Source organism: Thermobia domestica, chromosome 9 (genome assembly GCF_964235325.1).
Source record: "Thermobia domestica chromosome 9, izTheDome1.hap1.1, whole genome shotgun sequence".
Classification (NCBI taxonomy): domain Eukaryota; kingdom Metazoa; phylum Arthropoda; class Insecta; order Zygentoma; family Lepismatidae; genus Thermobia; species Thermobia domestica.
Window position 1 is genome coordinate 4,127,663 of NC_137462.1, and position 27,736 is coordinate 4,155,398.

General features: G+C 36.0%; 1 protein-coding gene across 4 annotated transcripts in view; it reads right to left on the reverse strand.

Moving 5' to 3' along the window:
- Positions 1-23,629, reverse strand: part of LOC145694345 (striatin homolog) — a 77,283-nt gene extending 53,654 nt beyond the window's left edge. Inside the window, exons 1-3 of one of the 4 annotated variants that reach the window (XM_081770474.1) lie at positions 22,506-23,039; positions 16,687-16,919; positions 15,806-15,995 (exon numbers count right to left, since the gene is read on the reverse strand). In XM_081770474.1, coding sequence (XP_081626600.1) covers positions 15,806-15,995; positions 16,687-16,919; positions 22,506-22,708 — 626 coding nt within the window. In that variant the 5' untranslated portion in view covers positions 22,709-23,039. Of the gene's footprint in view, positions 1-15,805; positions 15,996-16,686; positions 16,920-19,807; positions 20,227-22,505; positions 23,040-23,503 lie in introns of those variants that run through there. The other 3 variants (XM_081770475.1, XM_081770473.1, XM_081770476.1) reach the window with 3 other exon arrangements.
- Between the last annotated feature and the right edge of the window lie 4,107 nt (positions 23,630-27,736).

Genomic DNA, 27,736 nt, shown 5'->3' on the forward strand with positions numbered 1-27,736 from the left:
ATAAATAAATAAAGCATAATTACCTGTACTAATCGTACAAATGTTAATGGTCTTTTTCAAAATAGTCGCCGTTACATGCAATGCACTTGTCCCAACGTTTTTGCCAGTCATCACAAACATCTTGGAAGCCATTTCTGGACAGATCCTTAAAAATCGCCTTTGCAGCCCCTGAAGATGCGAAATGCCGTTCCCGGAGGTGTTTTTTCAAAGTTGGAAAAAGAAAATAATCACAAGGGGCTAAATCAGGGCTATATGGCGGATGGGGTACACACGAAACGTTGATCTTTGCAAGATAGTCAACAGAATTTTTGTACTGTTCTTCGCGTGTTACTTCCGTGTTGTCTTACGTGAAACTGAAATTACGTGTGCTTGAACGGTTGCCAAAATCACATTCCTGACGTCATGGCCTTCAAACTTGCTCGATCTATTCGTTACTTCTCCCACTACACAGACGTGTTTCGTTTTCTGTGCCTTGCTGTTGCATTCACCTTATAAACACTGATGATCTGTCTTTATTGATGAGCCTACGTAGATTCTAAATTTCGAGATAAGTTAATGATGACGTGAGGCTTCTACGAAACAACATGCATTTTCTGGATAATGGTAACAAAATGGAGCTTAAGTCTCGTAAGTATTTGGTACGTATAAAAGCAAACTGGATGTTCAACAATATTATTAACATTCAAAAAAAGAAAAATGTCCAAACATCAACATATAAGAATCGATAGACTTCATTGAACTGAAAAAAATGCTGTGTAAATTCTCATGCGTCGTTTACGAGAAAATAAGTTATTTTTTATTAACTTAAAAATGTATATTGTCAAGGAGTTTATTATTTTATTCTCATTATTAGAAAAAATAAAATTAAAAAACTTTAAGTTTAACGTCCCACGGTTATGCCGGTAGGCTAAAGGAGACGGTTATAATGAGAAATGAGTGAAATGGTGGAATGGAGTAAGTGGGAGGAAACGGAGGAGCTTCGAAAACGAAATGAAATGAAATCTTTGAGTTTTACGTCCCACGGTTATGTCGGTTAGGGTAAAGGAGATGGTGATGATGAGTAATGAATGAAATGGTGGAATGAAGAAAGTGGGAGGAAACGGGAGAACCCCGAGGAAACCCACGCACACGGGGCAGAACTTCGAGAAAACCCGCGACCACGGTGTTTGTCCACCACAAAGTCCACACGGCGTGAGCTGAGATCGTATCAGGACTCCAAGCACCGGAAGTGAACGCTCTACCACTGAGCCACCGCGCCCCCTTTCTCATTATTAGAAATATTATGTATATTAATTCTATGTTTTTGAAAGAGTATCAAAGTTTGTTTTTGTTTTATTTTGGAATTTTAGTTTCGTAAAAAACAGTCTGTGAATGCTGTTAACGTTCTAAATTGTCTCAAAGGTTGAATGTGATTATAAGCATTTTTGTGATCCTATGTTAATACAAACACATTGCAACAGATAGCGTTACATAAGTTATGTAAAATGCAGAGTGCTAACATGACGCTCAATTTTAAGAAAAAATGGTTAATTAAGATTTCTTCAGATAAATCTCATACGCACGTGTATGATTTTGACCCAAATTTTGGGAGCCACGTGCTGCAGTGTAAATGTCTTTGTTGTATAAATACTTCAGTGTATTTTGTCAGAGTCGGTTAGATTTGGAGTTAGATCTGGAACTAAGTTTGGAGTTAATCGGACACAGCATCGTGAGCGATTTTTAATGAACAGCACATAGCGAATTTTAGTCGCAGTCGGTCATCGAGATTTAAAGTTAACATTTACAAAGTTATTTGAATAGACTGATAGTGTACATCAGAGATAGAAATAATAAACACTTCTGACCAGAGTATATACACTTCTTTATTAAAAACTAAATTACAGTGTAAGGGTTTCGACAACTTAATGTTGTCTTCATCAGACACGCTATAAGAAAATAGGATCAAGGATAGGAACCAGGGCCTAGAGTTGAATGGTATTCACCAGGTTATGGTGTATGCTGATGATGTAAATCTGATAGGAGAACAATCGAAAGAAATGTAGAGGCCTTATTAAACGCTTGCAGGGACATGAGTAAATACAGAGAAATCTAACTACAAGGAAGTTCACAAGGATCGTAATACGGCAAATTATGAATGCGCTAAAATATCAATTAATACTTTCGACACAGTAGATACTTTCAAATATCTTGGATCAGTATTACCAGACCCGCAAAGAAATTAAATGTCGACTGAAATCAGGAAATTCTTGTTATTATTCAGTTCAAAACATTTTGTCGTCGCGAATTCTGTCAAGGAATTTAAAGCTTAAAATATATAAAATGATAATCATGCCCGTTATGCTTTATGGTTCCGAAACATGGTCACTTACTCTGAGGGAAGAACGCAGACTGAAATTATTTGAGAATAAAATTCTGAGACGAATATTTGGACCCAAGAGGAACGGGAATGGGGAAAGGCGGAAACTTCATAAGGAGGAACTACATATTTTAAAATAAGTTTGGGTCAACATCATCATCTACGTCAGGTGTGATCCAGTTGTTGCCTGAGAATTGTCTAACATTTTAAAGTTTCATAGCCGGCATTCTCTACACAAACACACTTCAACACGTTAAGAATGAGTCAAAATACATATTAACTACTACTTTAAATTTGTGTTTCTCATTTACAAACACACACACGGTTGTGTTTCACTGTATCAAAGCAGTGGTGGAGATCCCCAAAGTGCTTCATAGCACATCATAGTTGCGTTCATTTAACATTAGCAATATAGGTAATGTAAGATGCAAACAATCTTGGTCTAATCAAAGGGCTCTAGTAGTTGAAACGATACATTCTAAAGCAAATTTTAAAGGAGTAACGAACCAGGCTGAGAATACTGTACGGTAATCGCCTACCTATTAAGACGCAACTAATCCTGAAATGGACGAGAGTATCATTAATGAGCTATAGCGTAACATTATGGCTAACTCGTAATTTTTTGTTCAGTACGATATTATTAAAAGATAAGATTTATATCAAATCGATTGACATACTCGACGGTGAATAGTCTTCGAGGAAATCAAGAGACACTAATTGTTATGGCACTCCGTTCATTGCCAATCTTTTGCAGTTGATACCTTTTAGTCTGCTGGAATAGTTATTATTATTATTATTATTATTATTATTATTATTAATTTATATACTGTATAAGAAAAATGTGAACAACCGTTTACTAGCATATTGTATATATTGTAGTTTGATATCTCCTCACAGTAACGTTCATACTATAACGTTTACTCCATAGGATAGTAATCCAAAGAGAGCAAACATTACATTAGATAGTCGTAAATAGAATGTTTTGCCCGAGCGTTGACGATGAAACAAGTTATTACAAATAATAGCTCCTTTTAATGCCAACTACACATAAGCAAAGATTCCAAATACAACCTTTAAATATGCTTATACGCTAAAGATTCAGCATCATATTTTTCAAAGATAATAAACACCACAAACAATAAGTAAGAATTATTTTCGGTACCACGCACATAAACTGATTACAGCGAGGCATGAGGAGATAACATGCAAAACACAATCAATACGCACAAATGGACTTGAAAATTTTAATAATTAACTATACTTACATGGTTACATCACTTGATATTAGGTAATGGAGATTACAGTAACAAGATGTATCGATGCTTTTTATATATTGGAATATAAACTGATATACGAATGTTAGAATTATATAATAATGTGATTGAGTTCTGCAGCAATGTACGGGTGCTGTTACATTGCTTGTTGTTTCGGCGCCAAGTAGTGCTGCCTACCGCCAATTCTCTTTAGTTCTCGCTGTTTGCGTGAGTTTCTCGTGCTGGATGACGTAAGAGCGGACAGAGCTTTGATTGGCTAGAGAAGCACTGGCCAAGGACAAGCTAGTCGTCTGCATCCTCTGAGCGAGAAAACGCACACAGAGAAACATTGCTTGCAAGTGACAATCCTTTTAAAATGAAAGAGAATTAAACTGCTTGCCACATACAGCCAAAAATAATGTACAAATGAGTTTATGACAACACTACTTCTAACTTAAAAGTAGCAAAGAACATAAAAATCTAGAAAGGAAGGCAAACACAGTGACCAATAGCGCAAATATTTAATCTTTATTTTTCTTTTGTAATAGATGGTGATAATAGACACCTAACTTATAGACATAGGTGGACAGCTCTCATGAGGTTACCCCTGAACTTCACTCTCCCTCAGTTAAAACGTGAGGGTAAGGGCGACTAAGATTGAGGAGTACTGAGAGAACTTGAGGCGACTGAGGGGTATTAAGTGGCAGTAGGGTTAAAGCGAGTGAGATTGTAGAGTGATGAGGGTGAAAGCGAGTGAGGAGCCACGAGAGTGAGGTTGAGGAGTACAGAAGGGCCGTCACAGGGTGAGGGCGAGTGAGGTTCAGAGGACAAAATGTCCATCTATGTTTGAAATACAGTTCCACAGCAGCATGGTGTACACACTGGTGGAAAAATTCTCATTCTGGGAGAGTACATAAGGAGTTTTGAGTTACGAAATCATCGCAGCACGCTACAGAGAAACGCACTCCGAGAAGGAATCTCCGAACAAAATGAACTATTAAACGTAAGTATGATAAGTTCAAGGAAACTAGGAGAGTCATGCTCCCGAAGTAAAAGGCCGAGGTTCTCACCAAGGACAAATTACGAATATCAATGCATCAATAACGAATAGTCTACAGAAGTCTTTACGCAGATTGTCTATCAGATTGGTCTGAAGCAATAAATGCTGGCCATTTTCAATATCTTTTGAGTACCTTCATGGGTTGCGTTACATTTTGGTCACCCTATAGTCTCTAGTAAATGAACTAATTACTGTTTGCAAGTCTTCTTTCATAGGCCAGAAATCGGAGTACGCTATTAATGACGGCATAATGTCAGATACTATATGAAAGCTCTTGAAAACAAAAATTAGTTTATTTGTAAGGAATAAACAACACGCTTTCAAAAACTCGCACTTCGTTTGTTGTTACTGTCATTCAGAAAAAAAAGTACGAACAAATGATGTGGAGTGTAGCAAAGACCGTATGAATTAGATTGATAACAACCAGTCATACACCTTGATATAAGAAATAATATACCAAATAATATTGTAAAAGAAGGCAAAATAATACTAGATTCAATTATAAATATTTCTAAGTAAAGCTGGTCTCATTTCAATACACTACGTGAGACGTACGAGACGGCACTGAGGATTATCCATAAGCAACTCTTCTGGAATATTTTTAAAACGTATTTTTCGAAATTTTAGCTTCACACTTTTTCCTTTTAAAAATCTACAGAAGCAAACACTTTTGAATTTAACCGAATTTGCATCTCTTAAATATGGTGTCACAAAGAATTTCTTTTTCCTCTATTACTCAATACATGTATACATATTTGGTATGGTCAGCAAATAGACTGTTTTTTTTTTTTTTTTTTTTTTTTACAAACTTATTTTTTAATGCTGGTCGGCATATTCTCCTCCGTTGTTGAGGCAGGCATCCTAACGCTTCATCGTATTTTTTTATGCCCTGTAATGGCTGCTATGAGCAGCAATCAGGACCGCCTCAGAGGCTAAGTAGGGCGCGTTTCAGTGGGCTAAATACGTGAAGGCCACACGGGGACAGGTCACGGCTGCAGATGAGATTAGCCAAACATTCGCAACCCATTTTCACGATGTTGTCCATAATATGTCTGGCAACGTGGGACATGCATTGTTTTGAAGTAGGATTAACTCGTGACAAGAGGCCACGGCGCTTGTTCTTGACTGCACGTCTCAACGTTTTGCAAGATGTCAGAGAGCAGAGCAGCAGTAACTTTCTCACCGTGTTGGATGAAGTGAATGAGAATTGGACATGGAGTGAAATGGATGATCCAAGAAGAATATGAACATCACCTTGCCAAGAAATTCCAGTTATCTGGTCGTCTTGGGTCGCTTGGATGACTTGTATTTCCATCCTTGATGTCACGTTTACTCTTTGCTCATACCGGCTTATATAACCTCACCCACTGCCACAATTCTATCCAGAAAACCTTCGTCCTCTGTGAAGTACCGAAGGTTATGTGTCAGACTGATCCCATATGTGCAGAACTTCTGTTCATCAGTAAGAGTTTTTGGCATCCAAGCTGCACACATCTTCCGGTATTGCACGTGTTTATAGACTACACTGTAAGCTGTCACATGCCTCACACCGAGTTCGGTTGCAATGTTGTTCAGATTGTTCTTCGGCACTCACGTGCAATGGCATCAGCGGCAGAAATGGTCAAATTCGTAATGATATATAGGACGCTTACTAGGTGCCGCAGCGACCACTCATACACCTGTGTTCAGAACTTAAACTCGACACTATACACAGTAGTCATACTCTCATGTTACCTGGCCTGTTACTCTCAGTCGTCAAAAATCGAATACTTTGTGGCATCTGATACTGCAAATACAATGATTCAACTGACTGATGCCACCTGAACAATCTTCTTTGCTTAGCAGCGCGTCTGAAACTCGTCTCGGTAGTATGCGGAGTTCTCACACCCAGATTACAAATCTCGTAAGTTTCATCGCTGTAACACTGTAATGGGATTTTTTAAGCCTTTTGTCCAGTCATTTATTGACCGTGTATTGATTTTTAAATTGTTCATTATAGGTTTGGAAGTATTCAAAATGTATTAATAATTCAAAACTAAAACTCAATTATCATAGTCGTAGCGCACTCGATCAATTACTTTATAACAAAAAAATATATAAACGGTACAGTTACAGTCATAAATAGTGGCTTCTCGGATCATGAAGCTCAATTATTTCATTTAAATATTTCCATTGTACAAAAAGCTAATCAAAACAGACACTCGAAAGCATAGGCGCCGACTTGAAGAAAATATTGGAGGGGCCAAACAATAAATATCGTCATATTCAGCCGTTTTCTATCAATCGTTTGATGAAGGTCTCCTTCTCCTCCCCCCCCCCCACACTATTTTACTTCATCCGCTCCGCTGCGAAATTCACTACCTAAGTCAAATTTGCCTAAAGCCATTAAAACAAACTCAAGTTCAAAATTTGGGAACTTCATTCCAACTTTGCACAACACATTCATCTTCACTTGTCCTATTAGTGCTGCCAGAGTATTGGTTGAAGCTTCAGTGGACTCTTAAAAACCATTTTGAAAATGGCGTTTTATATTGAATAATTCTTCATATTGAATTAAAGGCACGACGAAGTTTACGACAGACATTCTTGCTCCTCTTTGTTAATTCTTCCTCGACTGGATTATATTGGAGGGGTGAGAACCCCACCTTTAAATATTGAGGGGGTAAAAAGTGTTCTGCCCCCCCCCCCCCTCCAAATCGGTGCCTATGCTCGAAAGTCAAATCCGCATACACAAGGATTTTTAATGAAATAAATATCTCCCATTTCAAGTCATGAAACCTGGAAGGAAATATACACCAAAAAATCCATAACTGAAGCTTGGAACATTTTCCATGATACATACACTCGTTACTTGAATGAGGCATTTCCTAGGAAACTTCGCCCAATTCCAATAAAAAATAACAAATCTTGGATAACTCCTGCGATTAAAGTTTCTAGTACGAAGTTAAGATCTTTAAATTTAGCATATAAGAGAGGCGAGTTAACAAGTAACATGACAGAGTACTATAAAAGGTATAAAACGACATAAAAATATCTTAAAATTGATAAAAACACGATATTACTCAACACGCATAATAAAATCTGAAAATAAAACCGCCACATTATGGAGTATAGTAAAAGATGAAACTAATACTAAAGAACGAGTAATTGAAGAAAACATTGAAATTGAATCAAACAGCAATCTTACTAGTGATCCATTTATTATTGACAATCTTTTCAACAATCACTTTATGAATATTCAGAAAACTATTGGTCCAAATAGTCAGCCTCCTTCAGAGCAGTTATTGTTTAACAAAATAAATAACTCAATGTTTCTCCGTCCAGTGTCGGAAAATGAAATTTTAACAATAATTAAACGATCTAAAAATAAATGGTCCACGGGTCTAGATGAAATACCAATGTCCATAGTAAAAAGAAGAAGTATTCATTTAGCAAAACCGTTACATTACTTAATAAATCTGTCTTTTCAACTCGGTGAATTTCCTGACAGATTAAAACATGCAGAAATTAACCTTCTTCACAAGAAAGGCGTAAAAACAAATGAAGATAATTTTAGACCAATCTCAATACTTTCTCCTTTCTCAAAGATATTTGAATCTGCAATACTTAACCAAATTGTTGCTTTTCTTTCCAAGCACAACATTATTTCTACATCGCAGCAAGAATTTCAAAAGAGCAAATCAACAACTACAGCAATGTATAATTATATTAAACAGGTTCGGGAAGCATTGGATAATGGGAAAAAGTGTTTAGGTATTTCTAGATTTGTCAAAGGCTTTTGATTTAGTGCCCCATAATATGCTAATTGAGAAAAGAAAAGCCTATGGCTTGCGCGGAGTAGTAAATGACTGGTTAAGATCCTATCTGGAAAACCGGACTCAATCGGTCGAAATAATATACACGGATAAAGAAACGTTATCCCGTAGTCATTTCTTGTCACAATCCAACCCAGTTTTAAGCGGTGTTCCACAGGGCTCGGTTTTGGGACCTGTCCTTTTTCTGCTATATGTTAATGATCTTCCTAGCTATATTCACTCAGGGGAGTCAACCTTATATGCAGATGATACAAGTATTCTCATTACAGGTGAAAAACACGATACACTGCAACAGGAAATAAAAAACATAAACAATCAATTACAGAAATGGTTTACTTTGCACGGTTTAAAAGTAAATACAGAAAAATCGGTGGCCCTGAACTTTCATCATTTACGAAACAAACATACTCATGGCATAAATGTATCAATCATGAATTCTGACTTAAAGTATGTAACTTCAACAAAATTCTTAGGTTTTCATATAAGTAACACCCTTACTTGGGATACTCACATAATGTCGTTAGCACAAAAACTTAATAATGTTTCCTATGCCTTGAAAGTTATTAAAAATATTTTGGATATAAATAGCTGTAGAAGCATTTATTTTGTTACCTTTCAATCTTTGTTAATGTATGGCATTATCTTCTGGGGAAATGATTCAAGAAGTAAATTAATCTTCCGTATTCAAAAAAAGTTGTTAGAGTATTAGCGAATGCGAGAGTAAACGAACCATGTAAAAAACTTTTCATAAGACTACAAATATTACCACTGCCGCGTCTTTATATATTACAGTTACTAATTTTCACGCGCCAAAATCTTAATACATTCTTTGCCAATAAAGGAAACTTTCACTGTCATAATACTAGACATAGGGAAAATCTCCACATTCAAAATCACCATACAGCATTGTTTCAAAACGGTCTCATATACTTAGGTCCAACATTATATAATAACCTCTCTAAAAATATTCGTAACATTGAATCAATGAATGTATTTAAATCAGTTACAAAGAAGTATCTATTGGACAATTGTTTTTGTTCAGTAGATGAATAGCTATCTGCTAAATGCAGCTTGTAGATTGTATAGTGTAATTTTGTCTCATATAATACCATAGCGTTATTGTCTTTTAGTATGTAATAGCTATTTCTTTGTATCTATTTATTGACGTGTCCGATTCATACGCTCGTTTTCCTTTGAGCTTCATGTATGACTTATGGATGAAAATGAAATGAAATGAAAAACATTAAATATATTAACAACACTTGGGTAACAATTTTGGTAATTGCTTTAGTCATAAAAAAAAAAAAAAAAAAAAAAAAAAAAGAGTACCAAATACATACATTTATATTACTCGCATTTTGCTTAGCAAACACTTTTGTACAGCATTTTAAGCAGCGGAGGAGAATAGTTATTATTTATTTTACTACGTGTACATGAAATAATAAACAATTTTGGTACTATCACAAACAAGTATGATAATGAAAAGCAAAGTAGAGAAAACGCAATCACAATGATATTTTGGAAAGAAACAAATAGTGACTTTATCATGCCACAGATTGTCTAAGTTCGTAGCTGGTTTTGAATGTTACCAAGAAACGGGAAATTGAAATTTAAGAAGGCCACGAAGTGAACCTCCATTCTTACTCCAAAATCAAAATCGCAAATTACAGGTAATTTAACACAAACGGTAATTTCATAACTCATATTGTAGTAAGATACTAGTGTTTTTACTAGTGATCTAGTTTCCGGAAAAACAAGCTGAGGTTCTGCGTCTCGAAATGTAGGGTAAGAAAAAAATGAAATGAAATCTTCTAGTTTTACGTCTCATAGTTATGCTGTGTAAACTAAAGGAGACGGTAAAATGCAGGGTAAGATAAGTCCATTGACGAGCTTTATTTCCAGTTGTCATCATCATCATCATAGGTATTCTGCCATTATTGGCAAGTCACTTGAAGGAATTGAGAAGCTTCCATGCTCCACGGTCTTCCGCTAATCTCTTCGTCTTCACATATAATTTCTCTGTTTTGATATCGTCCATTAATTGTAGTCTCCTTCGTCCCCTCCCTTTCTTTCCTGCCACCATATTCTCTAAAACGTCCCTTATGATAAGTTCCTTCTTAGTCAATGTTCCAGCCAGTCTCTCTCTTCTTAATAATATCTAAAATAGTTCTTTTCTCCCCCACCATTTCTAACACCCTATCATTCGTTTTCCACTCGAACCAGCTAATTATCTCCATTCTTCTCCATACCCACATTTCCAGATATAATTTAAAGAATTAAATTTCTAGTTTTGCGTCCCACGGTTACGCCCTTTAAGCTAAAGGAGACGGGATGATTAATGAAGGTAAAAGATAATGAAAGAGTTGGTAGAACCAGAAAGTAAAAGAATGCGGGAGAACCCCGGAAAAATCGCGACACGATATTGTCCACCACAAACTCACTTGGTTTGGAATCAAAATTGGGCCCCCTACAAGTTAAAAGTGAGTTTTTTATCACTGAACCACCATGTCCCCAGTCCAATTTCATAAAATGTCAAACTATATATGATCTTGCCATCAATTCTGCGGCCAGTCTTCAATAGTATGTTGTGCAGTTCGTAGTATATTAGTGTTAATGCCATTGTGAACCTAAAAGGCATCTAAAGGAAAATGTCGGGCTTTCGAGGGAACATGTATTGCTGAACTTTTAACTATATGTGAGATCTAAAGAGAGTACTATACCACGAAGTAAAGACAATGTTATACTGATTTTATCGCAAAAATAGCTTACTTCGGTAATAAATTATGATCACAGATGCATTGCATTTTACTATTCAAGTTTCGTTTGAATCCCACTTCTACCTTTTATGAACCAAACTGCGACATGATATTGCTTATTAAAAAAAAAAAAAAAATCCACCGTAATAATGTTCATTAATGCAGAAACATTAGATCGTCCGAGCAGAACATGAGGGCCATTTCACGAGAAAGTGAGCCTGAACCCAAATTTTCGAAAACTGTCAAAACCAATGCATTTTTACATATATATGAAGTCAATAGAACGAAATTTACTTTCTCACAAAAAGAAACTTATTTATACTTAGAATTCACGTAAAATTTTAAGTCTAAGTCGTGAATTTGTAACATGTCAGCTGCGAGGAAATTTTATATTCTTGTTATGGGCAACATTTTACGGTATATTGTGCATGTTTGGCTGAAGTAACTTCGAACTATTCAAGATGCTTCTTTTCGCTACAAGTTGGCAGTTGAAAAAGTGTTTGCAAGATAAAAAATTTTCATAATATCATTAAAGATATAAACGTCAACTTGAATGTCCTGCCCGTGACAAAAAACTACCAAAAGTTATTGTACTGAATTACTAAATTTGAGAATGTGGTTAGTACTTAGTAGAAGTAACAATTTGGATGTGTACTTCACATTTACCAAATTTTGGACTAATGTTAATAATATATTTCGATTTATTTCAATTTGAAAACGCGTCCTGCCCGTGACAGTGGGCATGCCACTGGCGGGAAAGTTTGTGTACATTGGTTATTCGTGATAGAAAATGATTCCATGTGTACTCAAATAACGTTTTCTAAGCATGAACATTATTTACTTAAATAGAGGATTATCTATTACTGTCCGTATGATGTTTTAAGTTAAAATAAGTGTCATATAAATATTATAATTAGCGTCACCTTTTTGTTCGTTTCAAGGGAGCAGTGGATGGGATTGGAGTACGTACGAAAAGGCCAGTATGGAACTTTGTAAAACAAAAGAAAGTAATTGTAGAATGTGCTGCTGATTTCGTAGCAGCTTTAAACTCTTCGTTTCAAAATATATCTGTTTTCCTACTATCATCAGCAGAAATGAAAAAAAAAAAAAAAAAAAAAAGACGCTTTGAATAAAAGATGGGAAAATGCTGTTGTCAACTGAATGTCTCCAATCAAAACAGTTTCGCAATTTGACAGCGAAAATTTGGTCCTTCGTCGAGCTTTTAAATCAGAGCTTCATCCGTGTAAAATCTTTAAATTCCTAACAGACTTCTATTTAGATTCTGAAAATGATAATTCCGAAAGTCATGAAGCTATCCTGAGTGACGACTTAGGTTTGCATGTTAACAAGGCTTGCGTTAGGCCAGCTGTTGAAGATATAACACAAGGAACATTTTTGTTGATGGATTTTTTCTCTCTAGTGGACAGACAAAGAAAACATACAGACATGCAACTATCGCACAAAGCCCAGTGGAAGAGGACGAAAACGTCAAGGAAACTTGTATGAAGACCGTAAGCGATTGCGGTAAAATTTTCAAGCTGTTGAAGATGTGTCTTACATGCATTTCCATCAAATAATCTCTGTTATACCAACAGTTCCGTGCCGTGTGGGGAAGGGGCGAGCGGGGCAAAGGCCCCGGGCGTCAAAGTAAGGGGGCGCAAAATTCAGGAGGAAAAAAGAAAATATACATATAAAATGGAAGGAAAAAATATTAAAAAGTGCTCAAAATTAAGGAAAAGCAGGATTTATTTTTGAAAATTTTCTTACGCGTCGCACCAACCATGGTGACGCTTTGCGGCTGGTCTGTCGACCTCACTCATATTTACGGAGGCGCCGTCGTATACTCTCGCCCCGGGTGCTGATTTTCCACGGCACGGGCACTGTATTGCAGCACCTATTTTATATACTGTTAGACAGTATTTTGTACGAATTTCCCTGCAAGGTGGGTGTAAATGGGCTAATAAAAACATTTTCTGAAGTGTAGGTGGTGAGAAATAAGTGTACTACATATTATCGTTTTTATGTGATAAAAGCGAGCCTCAAGTAAAGTAAATCGAATTATTTGTGTACAATGCTATAATAGAACAGCAGAAATTGACTTATTTTTTATTTTATTTCATTTTTGAAATGATTCTTATTGAAATTTTGTGTATTGATTCACACGATGTCCTGCCCGTGACAACCATGTGTCCTGCCCGTGACACAGTAAAGTTTACTTTTTTTTTTTATTAATATAAATATTTGGCAAATGTCTCTTATGTGAAGTTCGTTGAAAAATTTTATCATTTATACATTTCCGTTTAAATAAAAACATTTTGAGCTAAGAATTCACAGTTTTGTAACATTCACTTGATGTGTCGAAAGTCACTTCTCTTTTTTTGGTCCCCGCCCGTGACAGACGTTTAGGAATTAATATTTTCTACTCTAAACAGAAAAAAAATACTGAAAACATCAGCTACATATACTCCTAAGCCTGTACTGCTCATATATCATACAATTAGCAGAATTTATGTTGTGCTTTTAGAAATATACAACTTTAAAGCATCAAAAATGTAGTGTAAATGTCTTGCTCGTGACGATGGAATGGCCCATGAACGTCATACCAACTATTTGACTGGTTTGACGACTGACTGGATAGAACGCTGGTTACAACAGTAAATCGGTGAGCCAGGATCAATTCCATCACAATGCTTCACTCTTTGAAGTGTATTTTAAACCATTTTCCTTTATCAATATTGAACACAGCAGTGCGAACAAATTGATAACGTTCTTGCTTCTCAATCGAAAGACCTGGTTTCGAATTCTACAGCCACCCATGAAGACTTTCAAAGTTACATCTCAGCTGCCGGAAATGAGAAAGATCAGTGTTTGAGAAACCCTAGCTTCGAGGCTCAAACAGTTCAAGAAATTATAGAGGTATTAGTACGTGTTCTATCTGAATGCCGATGTTTGGAAACCGTACCGTACCTACACAGCGCATTCAGAATTTACGAATCCAGGTATCAGAAGGCTTTCCAGTAGTTACTCAACATTCTTCTCTATATATTAATGAAAACCGATTTAAACTTATTTTTACCCACCAAATCACAACCGTCAAAAGGTGTTCTCAATAAATGGACACTGGATTGTCCAAGCTAGGCTGTGGTACAAACCATGTTGTCTGAGTAGAGAGCACCGACTGCAGGAGGGAGAGAGTGTTTGGTTGTTCTGGGAAGCGGGTTGGGTGGCGTACTGGTTAACGCATCGGCACGGTATGCCGGAGATCCCGGGTTCGAATTCCGGTCCAGTCAAATCACTTTTTCACTCTTTGTTAAGTTATTCTTCTCTATAATTCATTTGATATAGTATAGTTAATTGATATAGTATAGTTCACACCATAGGTGTCCAAACTCGCGAGCCCGATGCTCGTGAGCTCCGCGCTCACGCTCAACCAGGCTCGGGCTCAATAATTGAGCGCGAGCTCCAATGAAATAAGTGAGCGCGAGTCCGAGTGAGCGCGAGCCCACTTGAGATTAGTGAGCGCGAACTCAATCGAGAGAAGTGATCGCGAGCCCGAGTGAGCGCGAGCCCAGTTGGGAGAAGTGATCGCGAGCGCTAGTGATCGCGAGTCCAGTTGAGACTGGCGAGCGCGAGCCCAGTGGAGAGAGATGAGTGCGAGCGCGAGTGAGCGCGAGCCCAGTTGGGAGAAGTGATCGCGAGCGCTAGTGATCGCGAGTCCAGTTGAGACTGGCGAGCGCGAGCCCGAGTGAGTGCGAGCCCAGTCCAGAGAGATGAGAGCGAGCCCAAGTGAGTGCGAGCTCAGTTGAGAGAAGTGAGCGCGAGTCCAGTTGAGACAGGTGAGCGCGAGCCCGAGCAAGCCCAGTGGAAAATGGCTACCTCTGGTTCACACACAAGAATGATAAAAAAGAAAAAAATAAGACGGTATGCTAACAATCCTCAGGAGTATTAATCATCATCTTACTTATTTCAAATTATTATTTATAACAAGTGAGAGATTATGATATAAGATACATTGAGCACAGGTAAAACAACAACAAAAAAAAAAAAAAAAAAAAGAATGTAAAAGTTGATTTTGCCATTTTAGAGCTAGCCGCACGCCACTTGACGAGTAAATCACAGCAACAAATTTGGCAGTATGTATTTCCACTGCTCTTCCCCGGTGAGTCCATTCCTTCATATATTCCTGGAATTTTTATTTCTATTCCTCCTGAAAAGAGCTGAAGCTTCAAAATGGACTGTACTTTTATCAAAATCTCAACAATAGAAATTCGTCTACAACTTTTCGCATCGGAACAGTTAAGGTCTCATATTACCATGCCAGTACAATTTCTTTCTTATTTAGAGTAGTTTATAGCCCTGAAAGAAGGCATTTTTTAACCCACGTTTAGTATTACTTTCCCAAGTTTAGTCATGTTTTTCCGAATTATGTGTATGTTATCACATGAATTACAAAAACAATGGAGAGATTTTCAGCAACTAAAATATCAGTGCAATTTTTGAGTCAGTGTTCCACACACCAGAGGTCTCTAATAAGCGTGAGGTTAACAATATTATATCAAACTAACCTGGCTTTGTGCACAGACAAAAGCTTTTGTGTCTCTTCATCGTACAAATTGATATTCGAGTCATCACCACAAGTAGCAAATTTCGGTTGATGGGTGTGATATCCTATTCCCAACACCTGGCGGTTCTCATGAAGCTTGAATATGCATTCGCCAGTTCCATAGTCCCACTGTTTTATAAAGCCATTCGTGTCTGCAATAACAACAACCTGTTTTTAAAATTTTATATAGGTCGTTGGGAAAATCTCTCGTCGAGTTTATATGTTTTATTGTTTATTCCCTAAATAACAGAAGGAATTAATAATGAGTCCAGTCTAATTCATTAACATCTCTCTCTCTCTGAATGAATTGGACTAATGGGCCAAGTATTCACGATTCATAAGACAAGATATTAGACAAGACAAAATTCTCCTTTTCTCCCCCACCATTTCTAACGCCCTCTCATTCAGTTCCAGGTCGACCTAACTAATTCTCTCCATTCTTCTCGGCACCCACATTTCGAAAGCTTCCAGTCGTTTTTCACCATTTTCCCCTAATGTTCATGTTTTTGGCCCATACAGTACAATGGTCCACACTAAACATTTTATGAAGTATTTTTCTCAACTCTTTATTCAAGCTTGCACAAAATAGTATTTCCTTGCTACTAAAATCTCCTTCCTTGCTGTTATTTCACGTTCACATTTCAAATCATTACTAATAATACTAGCCATCTGCTCTCTTTCCTCCCCCTCCAATTTCTATATTTTACACCAACCGCTTTGTTTAATCATTAAAAATAGTCACAGAAAAATATTTCTTTCGTGTTATTTAAATATGCAATCAAATATCCGTATAAAATGATAAAACTAACAAAAAAAAGTTAATACTACCAGAAGTGAACTTACATGTTGCCAAGATTCGGTTCGATGGTAGCGTCAGTCGATGGAATGGCACATGTTTAATGCACGTAACAGGCACTTTGGAGGTCGAAGTCTCCAGAATGTCATCGTCAATGAGGGTATATTGATTGAAGCGGCTGACAGGGTGATAAAGACGGATAAAGCCGCTGGAAAACCCTGCTAACAACAGGGAACAATCGGGACTGAAGTCGCAGCATAGAACTTCATCGTTGGTGTCTCTGTGACAAAAAGAAAGAAAAAAGGTAGATAAAATGTTATTTCGCCGAACTACAGAGTCCGCCAGAAAAATGTATACATTGTATAAGAAAAAAAACTATATATTTCTTAATTACATTTAATTATTGTTCAAACATGTGTTACAAACCTTCAAGTAAGCATATGTTTACATTAGATGTTCAAACTGTTGGCCGTTGCTTGGGACGCTCGAGAACTTTTGCCAGAAGATTACAGAGGCATGTGCATCGATCTCCATTGATACAATGACCGCTGCAGCTGCAACGATCGCTCGTCGTTCCATGTGCCTCAAACTTGTCAACAATGCGTTTGATTGTTCAGTACCAAACTCCCGTCTCCACTGACGCTGCACTTCGATAGCATTCTCAAATAGGGATGGCCACAAAGTTCCGGTTTTCAGAACCGGTTCCGGACCTGGATCCGAAAACCTGGTTCCAGAACCGGATCTTAGGAACCGGTTCCAGATCTGGATCTGAAAACCCGGTTCCAGAACCGGTTCCAGATCTGGATCAGAAAACCCGGTTCCAGAACCGGATCTTAGGAACCGGTTTCAGACCTGGATCCGAAAGCCCCCAAAGACCCGTAAATGAGGCATAAAGATCACCTTCAAAAATAATGCAAAGAGGAAAATGCGCTTGTGCCTTCCTCGCCCAGACACGCTTGTGCCCCCAGAAAAAAAATTTTGGTCCACCAGTGGGTGTTTAGCCAAATGAGTTGGCCAGTTTGCCTGTTTAACCAATGAGTTTGCCAGTTACCCAGTTTATTTAGCCAAATGAGACAAGCTGCCGCCGCCTGGGCGCCTGCCTGTCGCTTCCAACATTTCATCTAGCATACTGTTCACAGCTTGCCAGCAGCTCGGGTTTAGTGTAGGGATGGTCACAAAGTTTCGGTTCCAGCGGAACCGGTTCCAGACCTGGATCCGAAGAACCGGTTCTAGACCTGGATCCGAAAAACCGGTTCTAGACCTGGATCCGAAAAACCTGTTCCAGACCTGGATCCGAAAAACCGGATCTTCTAGAACCGGATCCGTTCAGACCCGAAAACCGGTTCCTATTCTCAAACCTGATAAAACACTTCAAAACGTACTTACACTGCTCGAACTTCAAGCGTGCACCTGTCATTTTCTTATCTCACTAACCGCGCTGACAGTACCGACATCTGCTGAGCGAAAGACCGTACTACCACATAATTTTGACTGAAAAGAATTGACAATGCTGACATCTGTTGGGCGCAAAACCATACTACAACACACTTAAATTTCAGAAAATTGTCAATGCCAGTATCCTGATATAGAATGACGAAGAATGTATACATTTTTTTTTTTTTTTGGTGGACTCTATATACACTTTACAATTAAATCTACCAATATCTCCATTATTCGGATGGAACAAATTTTTCCCAGATACAGACCACTGACACAGAATATATTAATAACACTTATAAAAGCATTTTCACAACATATAAGAAGGCGTTTGTCTGTCTGTCATCATATTTTCGCATAGGAGTCCCTTAAAGCCACCACATTTTGTACACAAACAGATCTTCACCAGATCTAATTACACAAGAAACTTTTTTTCTTTTTTTTCAATTTTCCACTTGAAGGAGGACCATTAACCTTATTCTTCGTATGTAATGAACGGCTGGTCCGAGAATCGATAGAGCATTCTTCGTAGTTATATATTTCACTCATATCGTTTTTACTTTCAATTCAATTTTTTTTTTTGCATGCACCTTATTCTTTCCGTGGCAGAATCGGGCACGTCTACTAGTTTTAAATACAAGATAGTTGTAAAATATGCAAAGTATAATAAATAATGCAATATTGACTATGCACAGTTTCGGAACAGTTAGAAAGAAATGGTTATAATATAAGGAAAGGAGGAACAAAATGAGAAAAAAGAGAAGGAAGACTGAAGGAGAAGAGGATAGGAAATGTGTTGGGGAAGAGACGAAGGTATTCAAAAAAATGTTTAAGAAGATTGGAGATATTTCCACGTACAAAAAAGAAAGCAAGAGATTACTAGAGATACTAAGGGACAGTGGTGGCGCTAGACTCGTAATAGTAGGGGGCAAGAAGGGAGGCATGACAAATTTTGGAGAGGCGAGGCAATCAAACTTCTTTTGCTTTGATTATTATTATTATTATTATTTATTTCTGAGCTTCTACCAATCCAATTTATTTCTGACTGCACAGCTTTATGCTTGTGGGTAGTAAATGAACACCGGCACGTTTCTGAACACACTTTAATATAAGCACAACACAGGAACAAACTTAGAACAAATATTGAAAGAAGCATATCACACAAATACAGTAAAGTGAATTGTAAATGTTAGAAACACATACGCCTACAGCCTACATGCTATAAAATTCACAATCATGTCCAAAATGATTGTCGCATATCTAATTTGATAACGATTTTAATGTTCGTATGTGTATAATCGACAAAGATATGTATGTGGTAAATTTCATGTCAAAAAAAGCAGTAAATAAGAATAATATAACGAAAAAAAAACTTTCCTGTCCATTTAGCAACATTTTAACTCACTCTAATTTTCGTATTTATAATTCTTTTTTTATGAAATTTACAACAAATATAATTTCCCGATTATACACGTAGTATTAAAACTACCCTGAAAATCATTATCAAATTATATTCTCAGAACAGGACAGTTATAGATATGCGACAATCATTTTGGTCATGACTGTACTTGAAACAAGAAGTAACATATATGAATTTTATACAGGCATGTAACAGTATTATGAAAGCAATTACATGTAAAGAAACATTAATGTCCACTACTGTGAGAGTTTCCAAGTTTTTATATATGGTTCTGTTCATTGTAATGGCAAATATAAAAAAGTAAAACTCACAACATAAATAATAAGACTGGAATAGATTTTAGCTACAACAAAATTCTTCTGTTTTTATGTACAGCAGCGAATTCTTTTACAACTTTCTGCAAATCCCAAACTTTAGAAATTCGTTTTCAATTGAAAGAACAGCAAGTGAATTTAGCTTAATATCATCAATCGTATTTCTCAAATATGAGTTCAAGATTCTTAGACAAGAGAAAGTACTTTCGCGCACTGCTGTTGATGGAGGAATGCACATTGCGATTATGTACAGGTTGTGAATTTCACTGAAGGCGAGCTTATTGGTTTCCAGCATAAGCAACAGTTTCGACAAGATGGAAACTGATTTGTTTTATCTTTTCGTACCTTTCAATTACTTTTAAAAGCTATTTGACCTCCGTTTCCAATGTCCCTATGTCTCATTTATAGTGCGCTGCTATTGGTTTTAAACAATAGTCACTACCGGGATTTCAAAGCACTTACTCATTTCAGAATCCAACCATTATCAGTGAGCTTGGCTTTTAGTTCAATAATAATTCTGTCTAATATGGGAAAATAAATCGTTGTTTTTCAGATTGTCGTCAGTACTCACTTTTCTTTTTTCACTGCTTCTTAGCTCCGTAATAAAGGTTGCCAAGTTCTAGGGAAGTGTTCGAGCACGATCAGCAGGACGGTCTGTAGCTAAACAAAAATGCCATTATATTCCGCAATTCTAGTGTAGTATATCGCTGAAAAAGATATAGAAAAAAATAAAATAAAAAATATTCTGCAGAATACAGTATAACCGCAATTTAAACTTCTCAGGGAGCCAGAAGGAAAGTGATGTGAATCAGGGAAATAATGAAAATTTCGGAAAGTGAAATGAAATCTTTGAGTTTTACGTCCTACGGTTATGCCGGCTAGGCTAAAGGAGACGGTGATGATGAGGAATTAATGAAATGGTGGAAGGAAACGGGAAATCTCCGAGGAAACCTACGCATACGGTGTTTGTCCACTACAAAGTTCACTTGGCGGGGCTGGGATCGAACCCGGGACCCGAAGCACCAGAGGTGAACGCTCTACCAATGAGCAACCGCGGCCCCAAATTTCGGAAAATGAGGAGGACTGTCTAATGATATACATCATCATCATCATCACAAGTATTCTGCCCTTACTGGCAGGTCACTTGCCGCAGCTGAGAAGCTTGTATGCTCCACGATCCTCCGCTAACTTCTTCGTCTTCGCGTATGATCTTTCTGTTTTTATATCATCCATTAATTGTAGTCTCCTTCGCCCCCTCCCTCTCTTTCCCGCCACCATATTCTCTAGGACGTCCCTCATGATACAATTTCTTCTTAGGCAATGTCCCAACCAGTTTCTCTTCCTCTTCCTAATAATATCTAAAAGTGTTCTTTTCTCAACCACCATTTCTAACACTCTCTCATTCGTTTTCCGCTCGACCCAACTAATTCTTTCCATTTTTCTCCACACCCACATTTCGAAGGCTTCCAGTTGATTTTCATCACATTTACGTAATGTCCACGTTTCCGCCCCATACAGTACAACACTCCACACGAAGCATTTTATGAGTCTTTTTCTCAACTCCTGCATACGCATATGCAAAAATGTTGAATGGAATAATACATAATAGATAATAGACTATCAACTATTCGGGCTCTGTACTATCCGACCTAGTTCTAGAAAAGAGAGAAAGAAAAATTCCGTAATAAAATAAGGAATATTAATTTTGAACAAGCTACTCCACTTGTAACGCCTTAATAAAACAAAGCGACTTTGCGAAGGGAATTTCCAAAGCTTTTTCAAAAACTAAAAGCTATAAATTTTGATTCTTTTAGGTCTACTTTTTCACATTTGTGTTATTTATCACAAAAGAGCAAAATAAGTTTAAATAATTTGTTTAAGAATTAGACCTATATTTTACGCTAACGTTTCACTTTCTTTTTAAAATTGTATGTATGTGTAGTGTATATCATTGTATTTTTCCTACAACTAATTTGGACATTATAAAATTTCTCTCTTTTTTTTTTTTTTTTAACTTTTAATTGGTCTTCCTTTCTTATAAGTTTCTGAAACGTACAGTACACTACATCACAAACGTTTATACAGTACTGTTCTGTACTAAGAGGTTAACAAATATGAATAATAGACATTTTGGTATAAAAAGTATGTTTTTAATGGTTTGGTGGGGCAAGAAGTGAATAATTATTACGCTCCGGTTTATATGCCGCATTATGCCGGATATTCGGTAGTTAACTGTATTGGGGGGCCGCGGTAGCTCAGTTGTAGAGCGTTCACCTATGGTGCAAGGGTTCCTTGGTTCGATCCCAGATCGTACCAAATGAGCTTTGTAGTGGACAAACATCGTGCGCTAGGAAACAGCGGAAAGGCTATTACTCACCGCAAAATATGTAGCAGAATTTTCTTCTACATGCAACAGGTAGCAACATGTAAAAAACAAATCTGTCAAACATTAAACGCACTGTTAGCGAATACACTACATAGTACTACCCGTAATACAGATAAAAAATACTTTGTAGCTATTTGAGCACGTCTAGGTGCAATACAGTGTCTTGCCTGAAAGTACATCAGGATTTTAACGTAAAAAATCGTAATTTCTGATATTTTCTTATAGACGATAACGGCTCGTGAAATTGCACGCTATGAACTCTATATTATGTATTACTGCACAAGACACTTAATTCTTATGGTCACTTACATCACCTGTACAATCTTTAGCGGTCCATCCACGATGATACCTGTAGCCTCAGCAACAAAAGTCTGTACCAAGTCAGAGCTTCTGCCAAGCAATTTGTTTTGACCGGTCTGTGACTGGGAGAGCGGATCTGATCGACGACTGGGTGTCGACAACGTACTTATTCTCGATTTATCGGATACTTCCGATAGCTTACGGTTGGACATGTTATAGATACTACTTGAAATAATTTTCAAGTTAAATATTTTAGGTACGCATACTTAAACGTGGTGAGATTTTGAGCTATTTTCAAATTCTTCGCTCTGAAAAAGACACATTGGGAAGTCATGAGTTCGATATTTCATAAATACTCAATACTTCACAAGTATCAAATATGTTTTAACATTGGTAATTTTATAATATTTATGTAATTTTCAAGTCATCTTGCGCTTTTCGGTGTCAATTTTATTAACGTCGAATAATTCACTTTGAATTTGGAGCACTACAGCCTTCTTCCACTCCCCAGAAAATGTTTGTTTACATTTCTCAGATACACTATTGCCAGTACATGTCTTTAGAAAATAGTTAAATGATGCGCAGAATCTGACTTGTAAAAACTCCACTAAAACTATACCTAAATTTATGGGTAACAGAATATTACTGTATACATAAAACCATGCAGTTTTACTATACGGATCTATAGTATAAGTAGTAGTTGTAGAAGGAGGAGGAGTAGAAGTAGGAGTAGGGGTAGGAGTAGTAGGAACGGGTTAGAAGGCCCGCAGGGGTTCGTTAGGCTCTGTTCTCTACATAAAATGGGCAAATTAAAGACTTTCCTAAACTTTTCCGTACGTTTTACAATCTGTGGATTAGTATAATAAAACTGCACCAAAAAAAGAAAAAACAGTGCATGGTGCAGATTTACTGTACGTATTCGCATATTTATACAATTTACAGAACAAATTTGTAATAATAGTTCAATAGATCAGGGTATAAATAATCTAAATATGTTGTGTTCTTACTTGTGAGATGAGTATCTACGTAGAAATACATTAATGAAAATGTAACATGTTAAGTATGGATTCGCACACAAGCTAGCCATTAATAGTAAAGAAAAGTGAAGTGAGGTATCTGCAATCAGTGTGCTAAGTAATGACATGCAATTATAGAAGTATCCGAGAGTTTGAAACACAAATATGCAAGCAATGAAAACATATCTGGAAATTACTTATAACCTGTGCTTTGGTAACGTAAAAATACATACCGGTAATTCAACAAGTAAGGTAAGTGTTTTTATGCCACATACCTTATTTTATGTTATCCTCGTTTACCCTCCTTCGCTGACAAGTCAAGTTCTGGCACACCAATCAAAATAATTGTTAAGAATTATAATTCTTTCACTAAATCCTTATTGAGGTCCAAAAGATTTACGCTGGGTGACATAACATTACCCCATTTTGCATAGATAAAATTCAAGGGAGTCAACAGATATGAAATATGTAGAGTAAATAACAAACTCAGGAAGTGGGTGAAGCTATACTCAAACTGTACATTTGTTGACGTTGATGTAAAGAGATCTTGCTTCACAAGATATGGGCTTCACCTAAATAAAATAGGTAAAGAAAAAATGGCAAAAACACTAGCAGACATGATACAAAATAAAACCAGACTGCAACCAATTCCTCTGCCGTGGCATGAAATTAATTCCCTAATCATCTCTGATGGTCAGACCAATATCCAGTAATGACCGATACAAATATCCAGGTATCAGCAATAAGTAACGATTCAAGTGCAAATGTAAAATATAAAGATTCAAGTGCAAAGGTTGTAAGCGACCCAAATGCAAACTTTGGGAAGGGAGAAAAACAACAGAAACCAATGAGAAACAAAAAGCTTCCAAAAAACTTATCAGATGATTTTTTAGTGATGATAAGCTCAAACAAAACAAACCAAACATAATTCCAATAAAAGTCTATCAGCAAAATGTGCAGGGGTGGAACATTCAAAAAAGGCTTATGTTAGAAATAGCGATGCTAGATGATTTACGTGATGTAGGTATTATATGCTTAACTGAACACTGGCACAAGGTAAATGAAATAGAGTACCTACATGTAGAAGGTTTCAAATTACTAGCAAATTCATGTAGATGTCACATGAACAGAGGGGGGTCGTGCATATTGGTTAAAGCAGGCTTGGATGCAAACAAAAATACGAAATTTGAAAATTTTAATGTAGATAAACATTTTGAAAGTAGCATAGTAGAATTATTGCAATTAAATTTAGCTATAATATGTGTATAAGTAGGGGATAAATGTATGTTCTAGCGCACTTTCACCCCCACCCCTCAATAACATAGCGCACCCCTGCTTCCAAAAATCTTCTAATCTACCCCCTAATAATTTTTAACACTTCCTATCCCCCAAATAACTTCTATCACATCTTAAATAACTTCTATCTTACACATAATAATTTCTAATGCATTCTATCACTAAATCTAGTTACAAAAAATCACTAAATCTGTTACAAAAAAGTCATTAAATCTGGTTATAACCGGTTTTGACTTCAAAAATCATTAAATCTGGTTACAAAAAATCACTAAATCTAGTTACAAAAACAAAAAATCACTAAATCTGGTTATAACCGGTTTTGACTTCAAAAATCACTAAATCTGATTACAAAATTCTGGTTATAACCGGTTTTGACTTCAAAAATCATAAAAACTTATATCTAAAATATTACAATGGAATCCTACACAAAATATATTTATTGCATCTTAATCTCCAGTTTATAAGCTTTCATTTGACACTTGAATCATTAAAATCCGTTAAAAATTAACTTTAAATGTTGATGAGAAGGAATGTATAATAAAATAGCATTTACTGGAATAGGTGATCTGTCACTGATTCATTTGAACGATTCCAGTACCAGCATAGGACCATCCAATTCGATTCTCTTTACTTCTGTTCACGCCAACATACATATATACATTAGCAACTCTCTTCCTTCAACATAACTTCTAGGTAGCAATGGTAAGAGAGCGCTATATACCAATGACGTAGTCTCCTCCAGGGAGATAACGCAATACATGACGTCAGTGAATCCGTGACGAAATATCTCTCGAGTCTCTTTCTCTCTTTCCTTCCCATCAGCAATCAATGATAAACTAAATGATATGCAACACCATATATTGAATAAGTGAGTAACTGTTTGAATATGGCCACCTAGCTAGCAAATATAGCTAACACATCAATGTTCAAAAAAGGAAAAAGTCAGTGTTGCCAACTCAATATTTTTTCGCAACGTTCCAGGATTTTAATTTTTCAAGATATCGCTTTAAAACATATAGGGATGAATTCACCTCATTACTAATAAATATGATAATTGTTAAAAGTAAGTGGGCAACACTGCAGCCTTACCCCCAAATAACGTTAAAATTCAATAGCTCGGCCCCTAATTAACCGATTTCAAAAATTCAAACGGCAAATGAATACTAATAATATAGCCAATTTTATGAAATGCACAAATGGTTGCATAACTTACAGGATATTTTCCCCTTTTTCAATATCTCTACAAAATTTCATAAAATCGAAAAAATAAAAATACTACCATAATGTACATAAAATTCTAAGACTTTTTTAAAGAATAACATTTTCCCGAAAAATCAAAAATAAACCCGTAAAAATTTCCGAAACTTTGATTTTGTTATAACTTCACCAAATATTCATCGATTTTAAGAATTCAAACGGTAAATGGTTTCCATTTTCTTATAATTTTTTTCTAACGCGTTACTGGTTGCCTATGTATAAGGATAAAATTACAAAAACAACTTTTATGACTTAAAAATATAAATTTTACTTAAAACTAAACTATACATAATTACTCACTAACACCTATCAACTACACTACACATAAAAGTTAATTAAATTCTACCTAAAACTAAACTATACATAATTACTCACTAACACCTATCAATTACACCACACATAAAAGTTAATTAAATTTTACCTAAAACTAAACTATACATAAAAGTTAATTAAATATGACTTAAAACTAAACTACACATAAATACATTTTAACTATATCTTATAATGCCCCCAAGCTAATGTACTTACACCACCCTCTAGTATATATATTTTATCATCATTTGAATCTAATGCTCACTTATTTACAGCTATGGTATATACATCATGCTTACAACTTCGAATTAGATTTATATTTTTGTATGTTTTCACATCATTGAATAGGGTTTGCTTATAATCATCAAATTGTAACTCTTTTGCTACTACACATTTTGTTATTCCTTTTGCTTTTTTCTCCTCTTTATTTTCAACTTTAAAGGCATACATCTTTGATCTTAAACCAATAAATTCTGTCATTATTTTACCATTGTTTTCATCCTTCATCTTTCCTAATACTTTTTTGTTTACTAATGGTATTCCATATTGATTGTCCTTTCCATATTCACTTGTATCAAATAAATCAACCATTTCTTTTAAGTCTTTGTAGAAGTCATCTGTCTCAATTTCATATATAAAACTATCAGTATCCATATAACGTAAGCCTATCAATATCATATTTAGGTTTCATAATGTTGTAATGAAAGTCATACATTAATAGTTTTGACAAATCTAGCACACTCATACCAACATATATTGGTTTGTTGAAGGTCAATTTTTCTTTTTTCATATGTATCGCACACAAATCTTCAGTAAATATTGTTCTGTAATCAAAGTTCGGTTTTGCTATTAACTTTTCCACCCTCATTGGATTACATTCTAAGGTAATAGATGGCCTTTTTCTAATGTTTTCCATTGTTTTACCAAATACGCTATTGTTCATTAACTTGTAAAAATCTTTCTCGAAATCATTCTTAGCTTTTGTTCCCATATTTGTATTTAGATCAATATATTCCTTTAACCAGTTTGATTGCTTGAACTCCAATATTCTATGAATTTTCTTTAATATCATCCCAAGTGACATATATAGTTTTAAGTTTCTGTAGTGAATAACATCTTTCTTTATTGTAAAGCGTTGTTAATAATTTTGAATGTTTCGATCCTGGCGGACACATATTTTCTGGAGCTAATGGTAGATCTGAATGTTTATCATGTAAGTATTCTGTATATTATAAATCAACTTCTAATATGTAGCCAGTTTCTGAATCATCTGGAATATTCATTATGTTTATGTAAGGTTGAACCCATTTAAAGTCTTTGTAAGGCATGTACTTACTTATAGCCCATCCATATAAATTA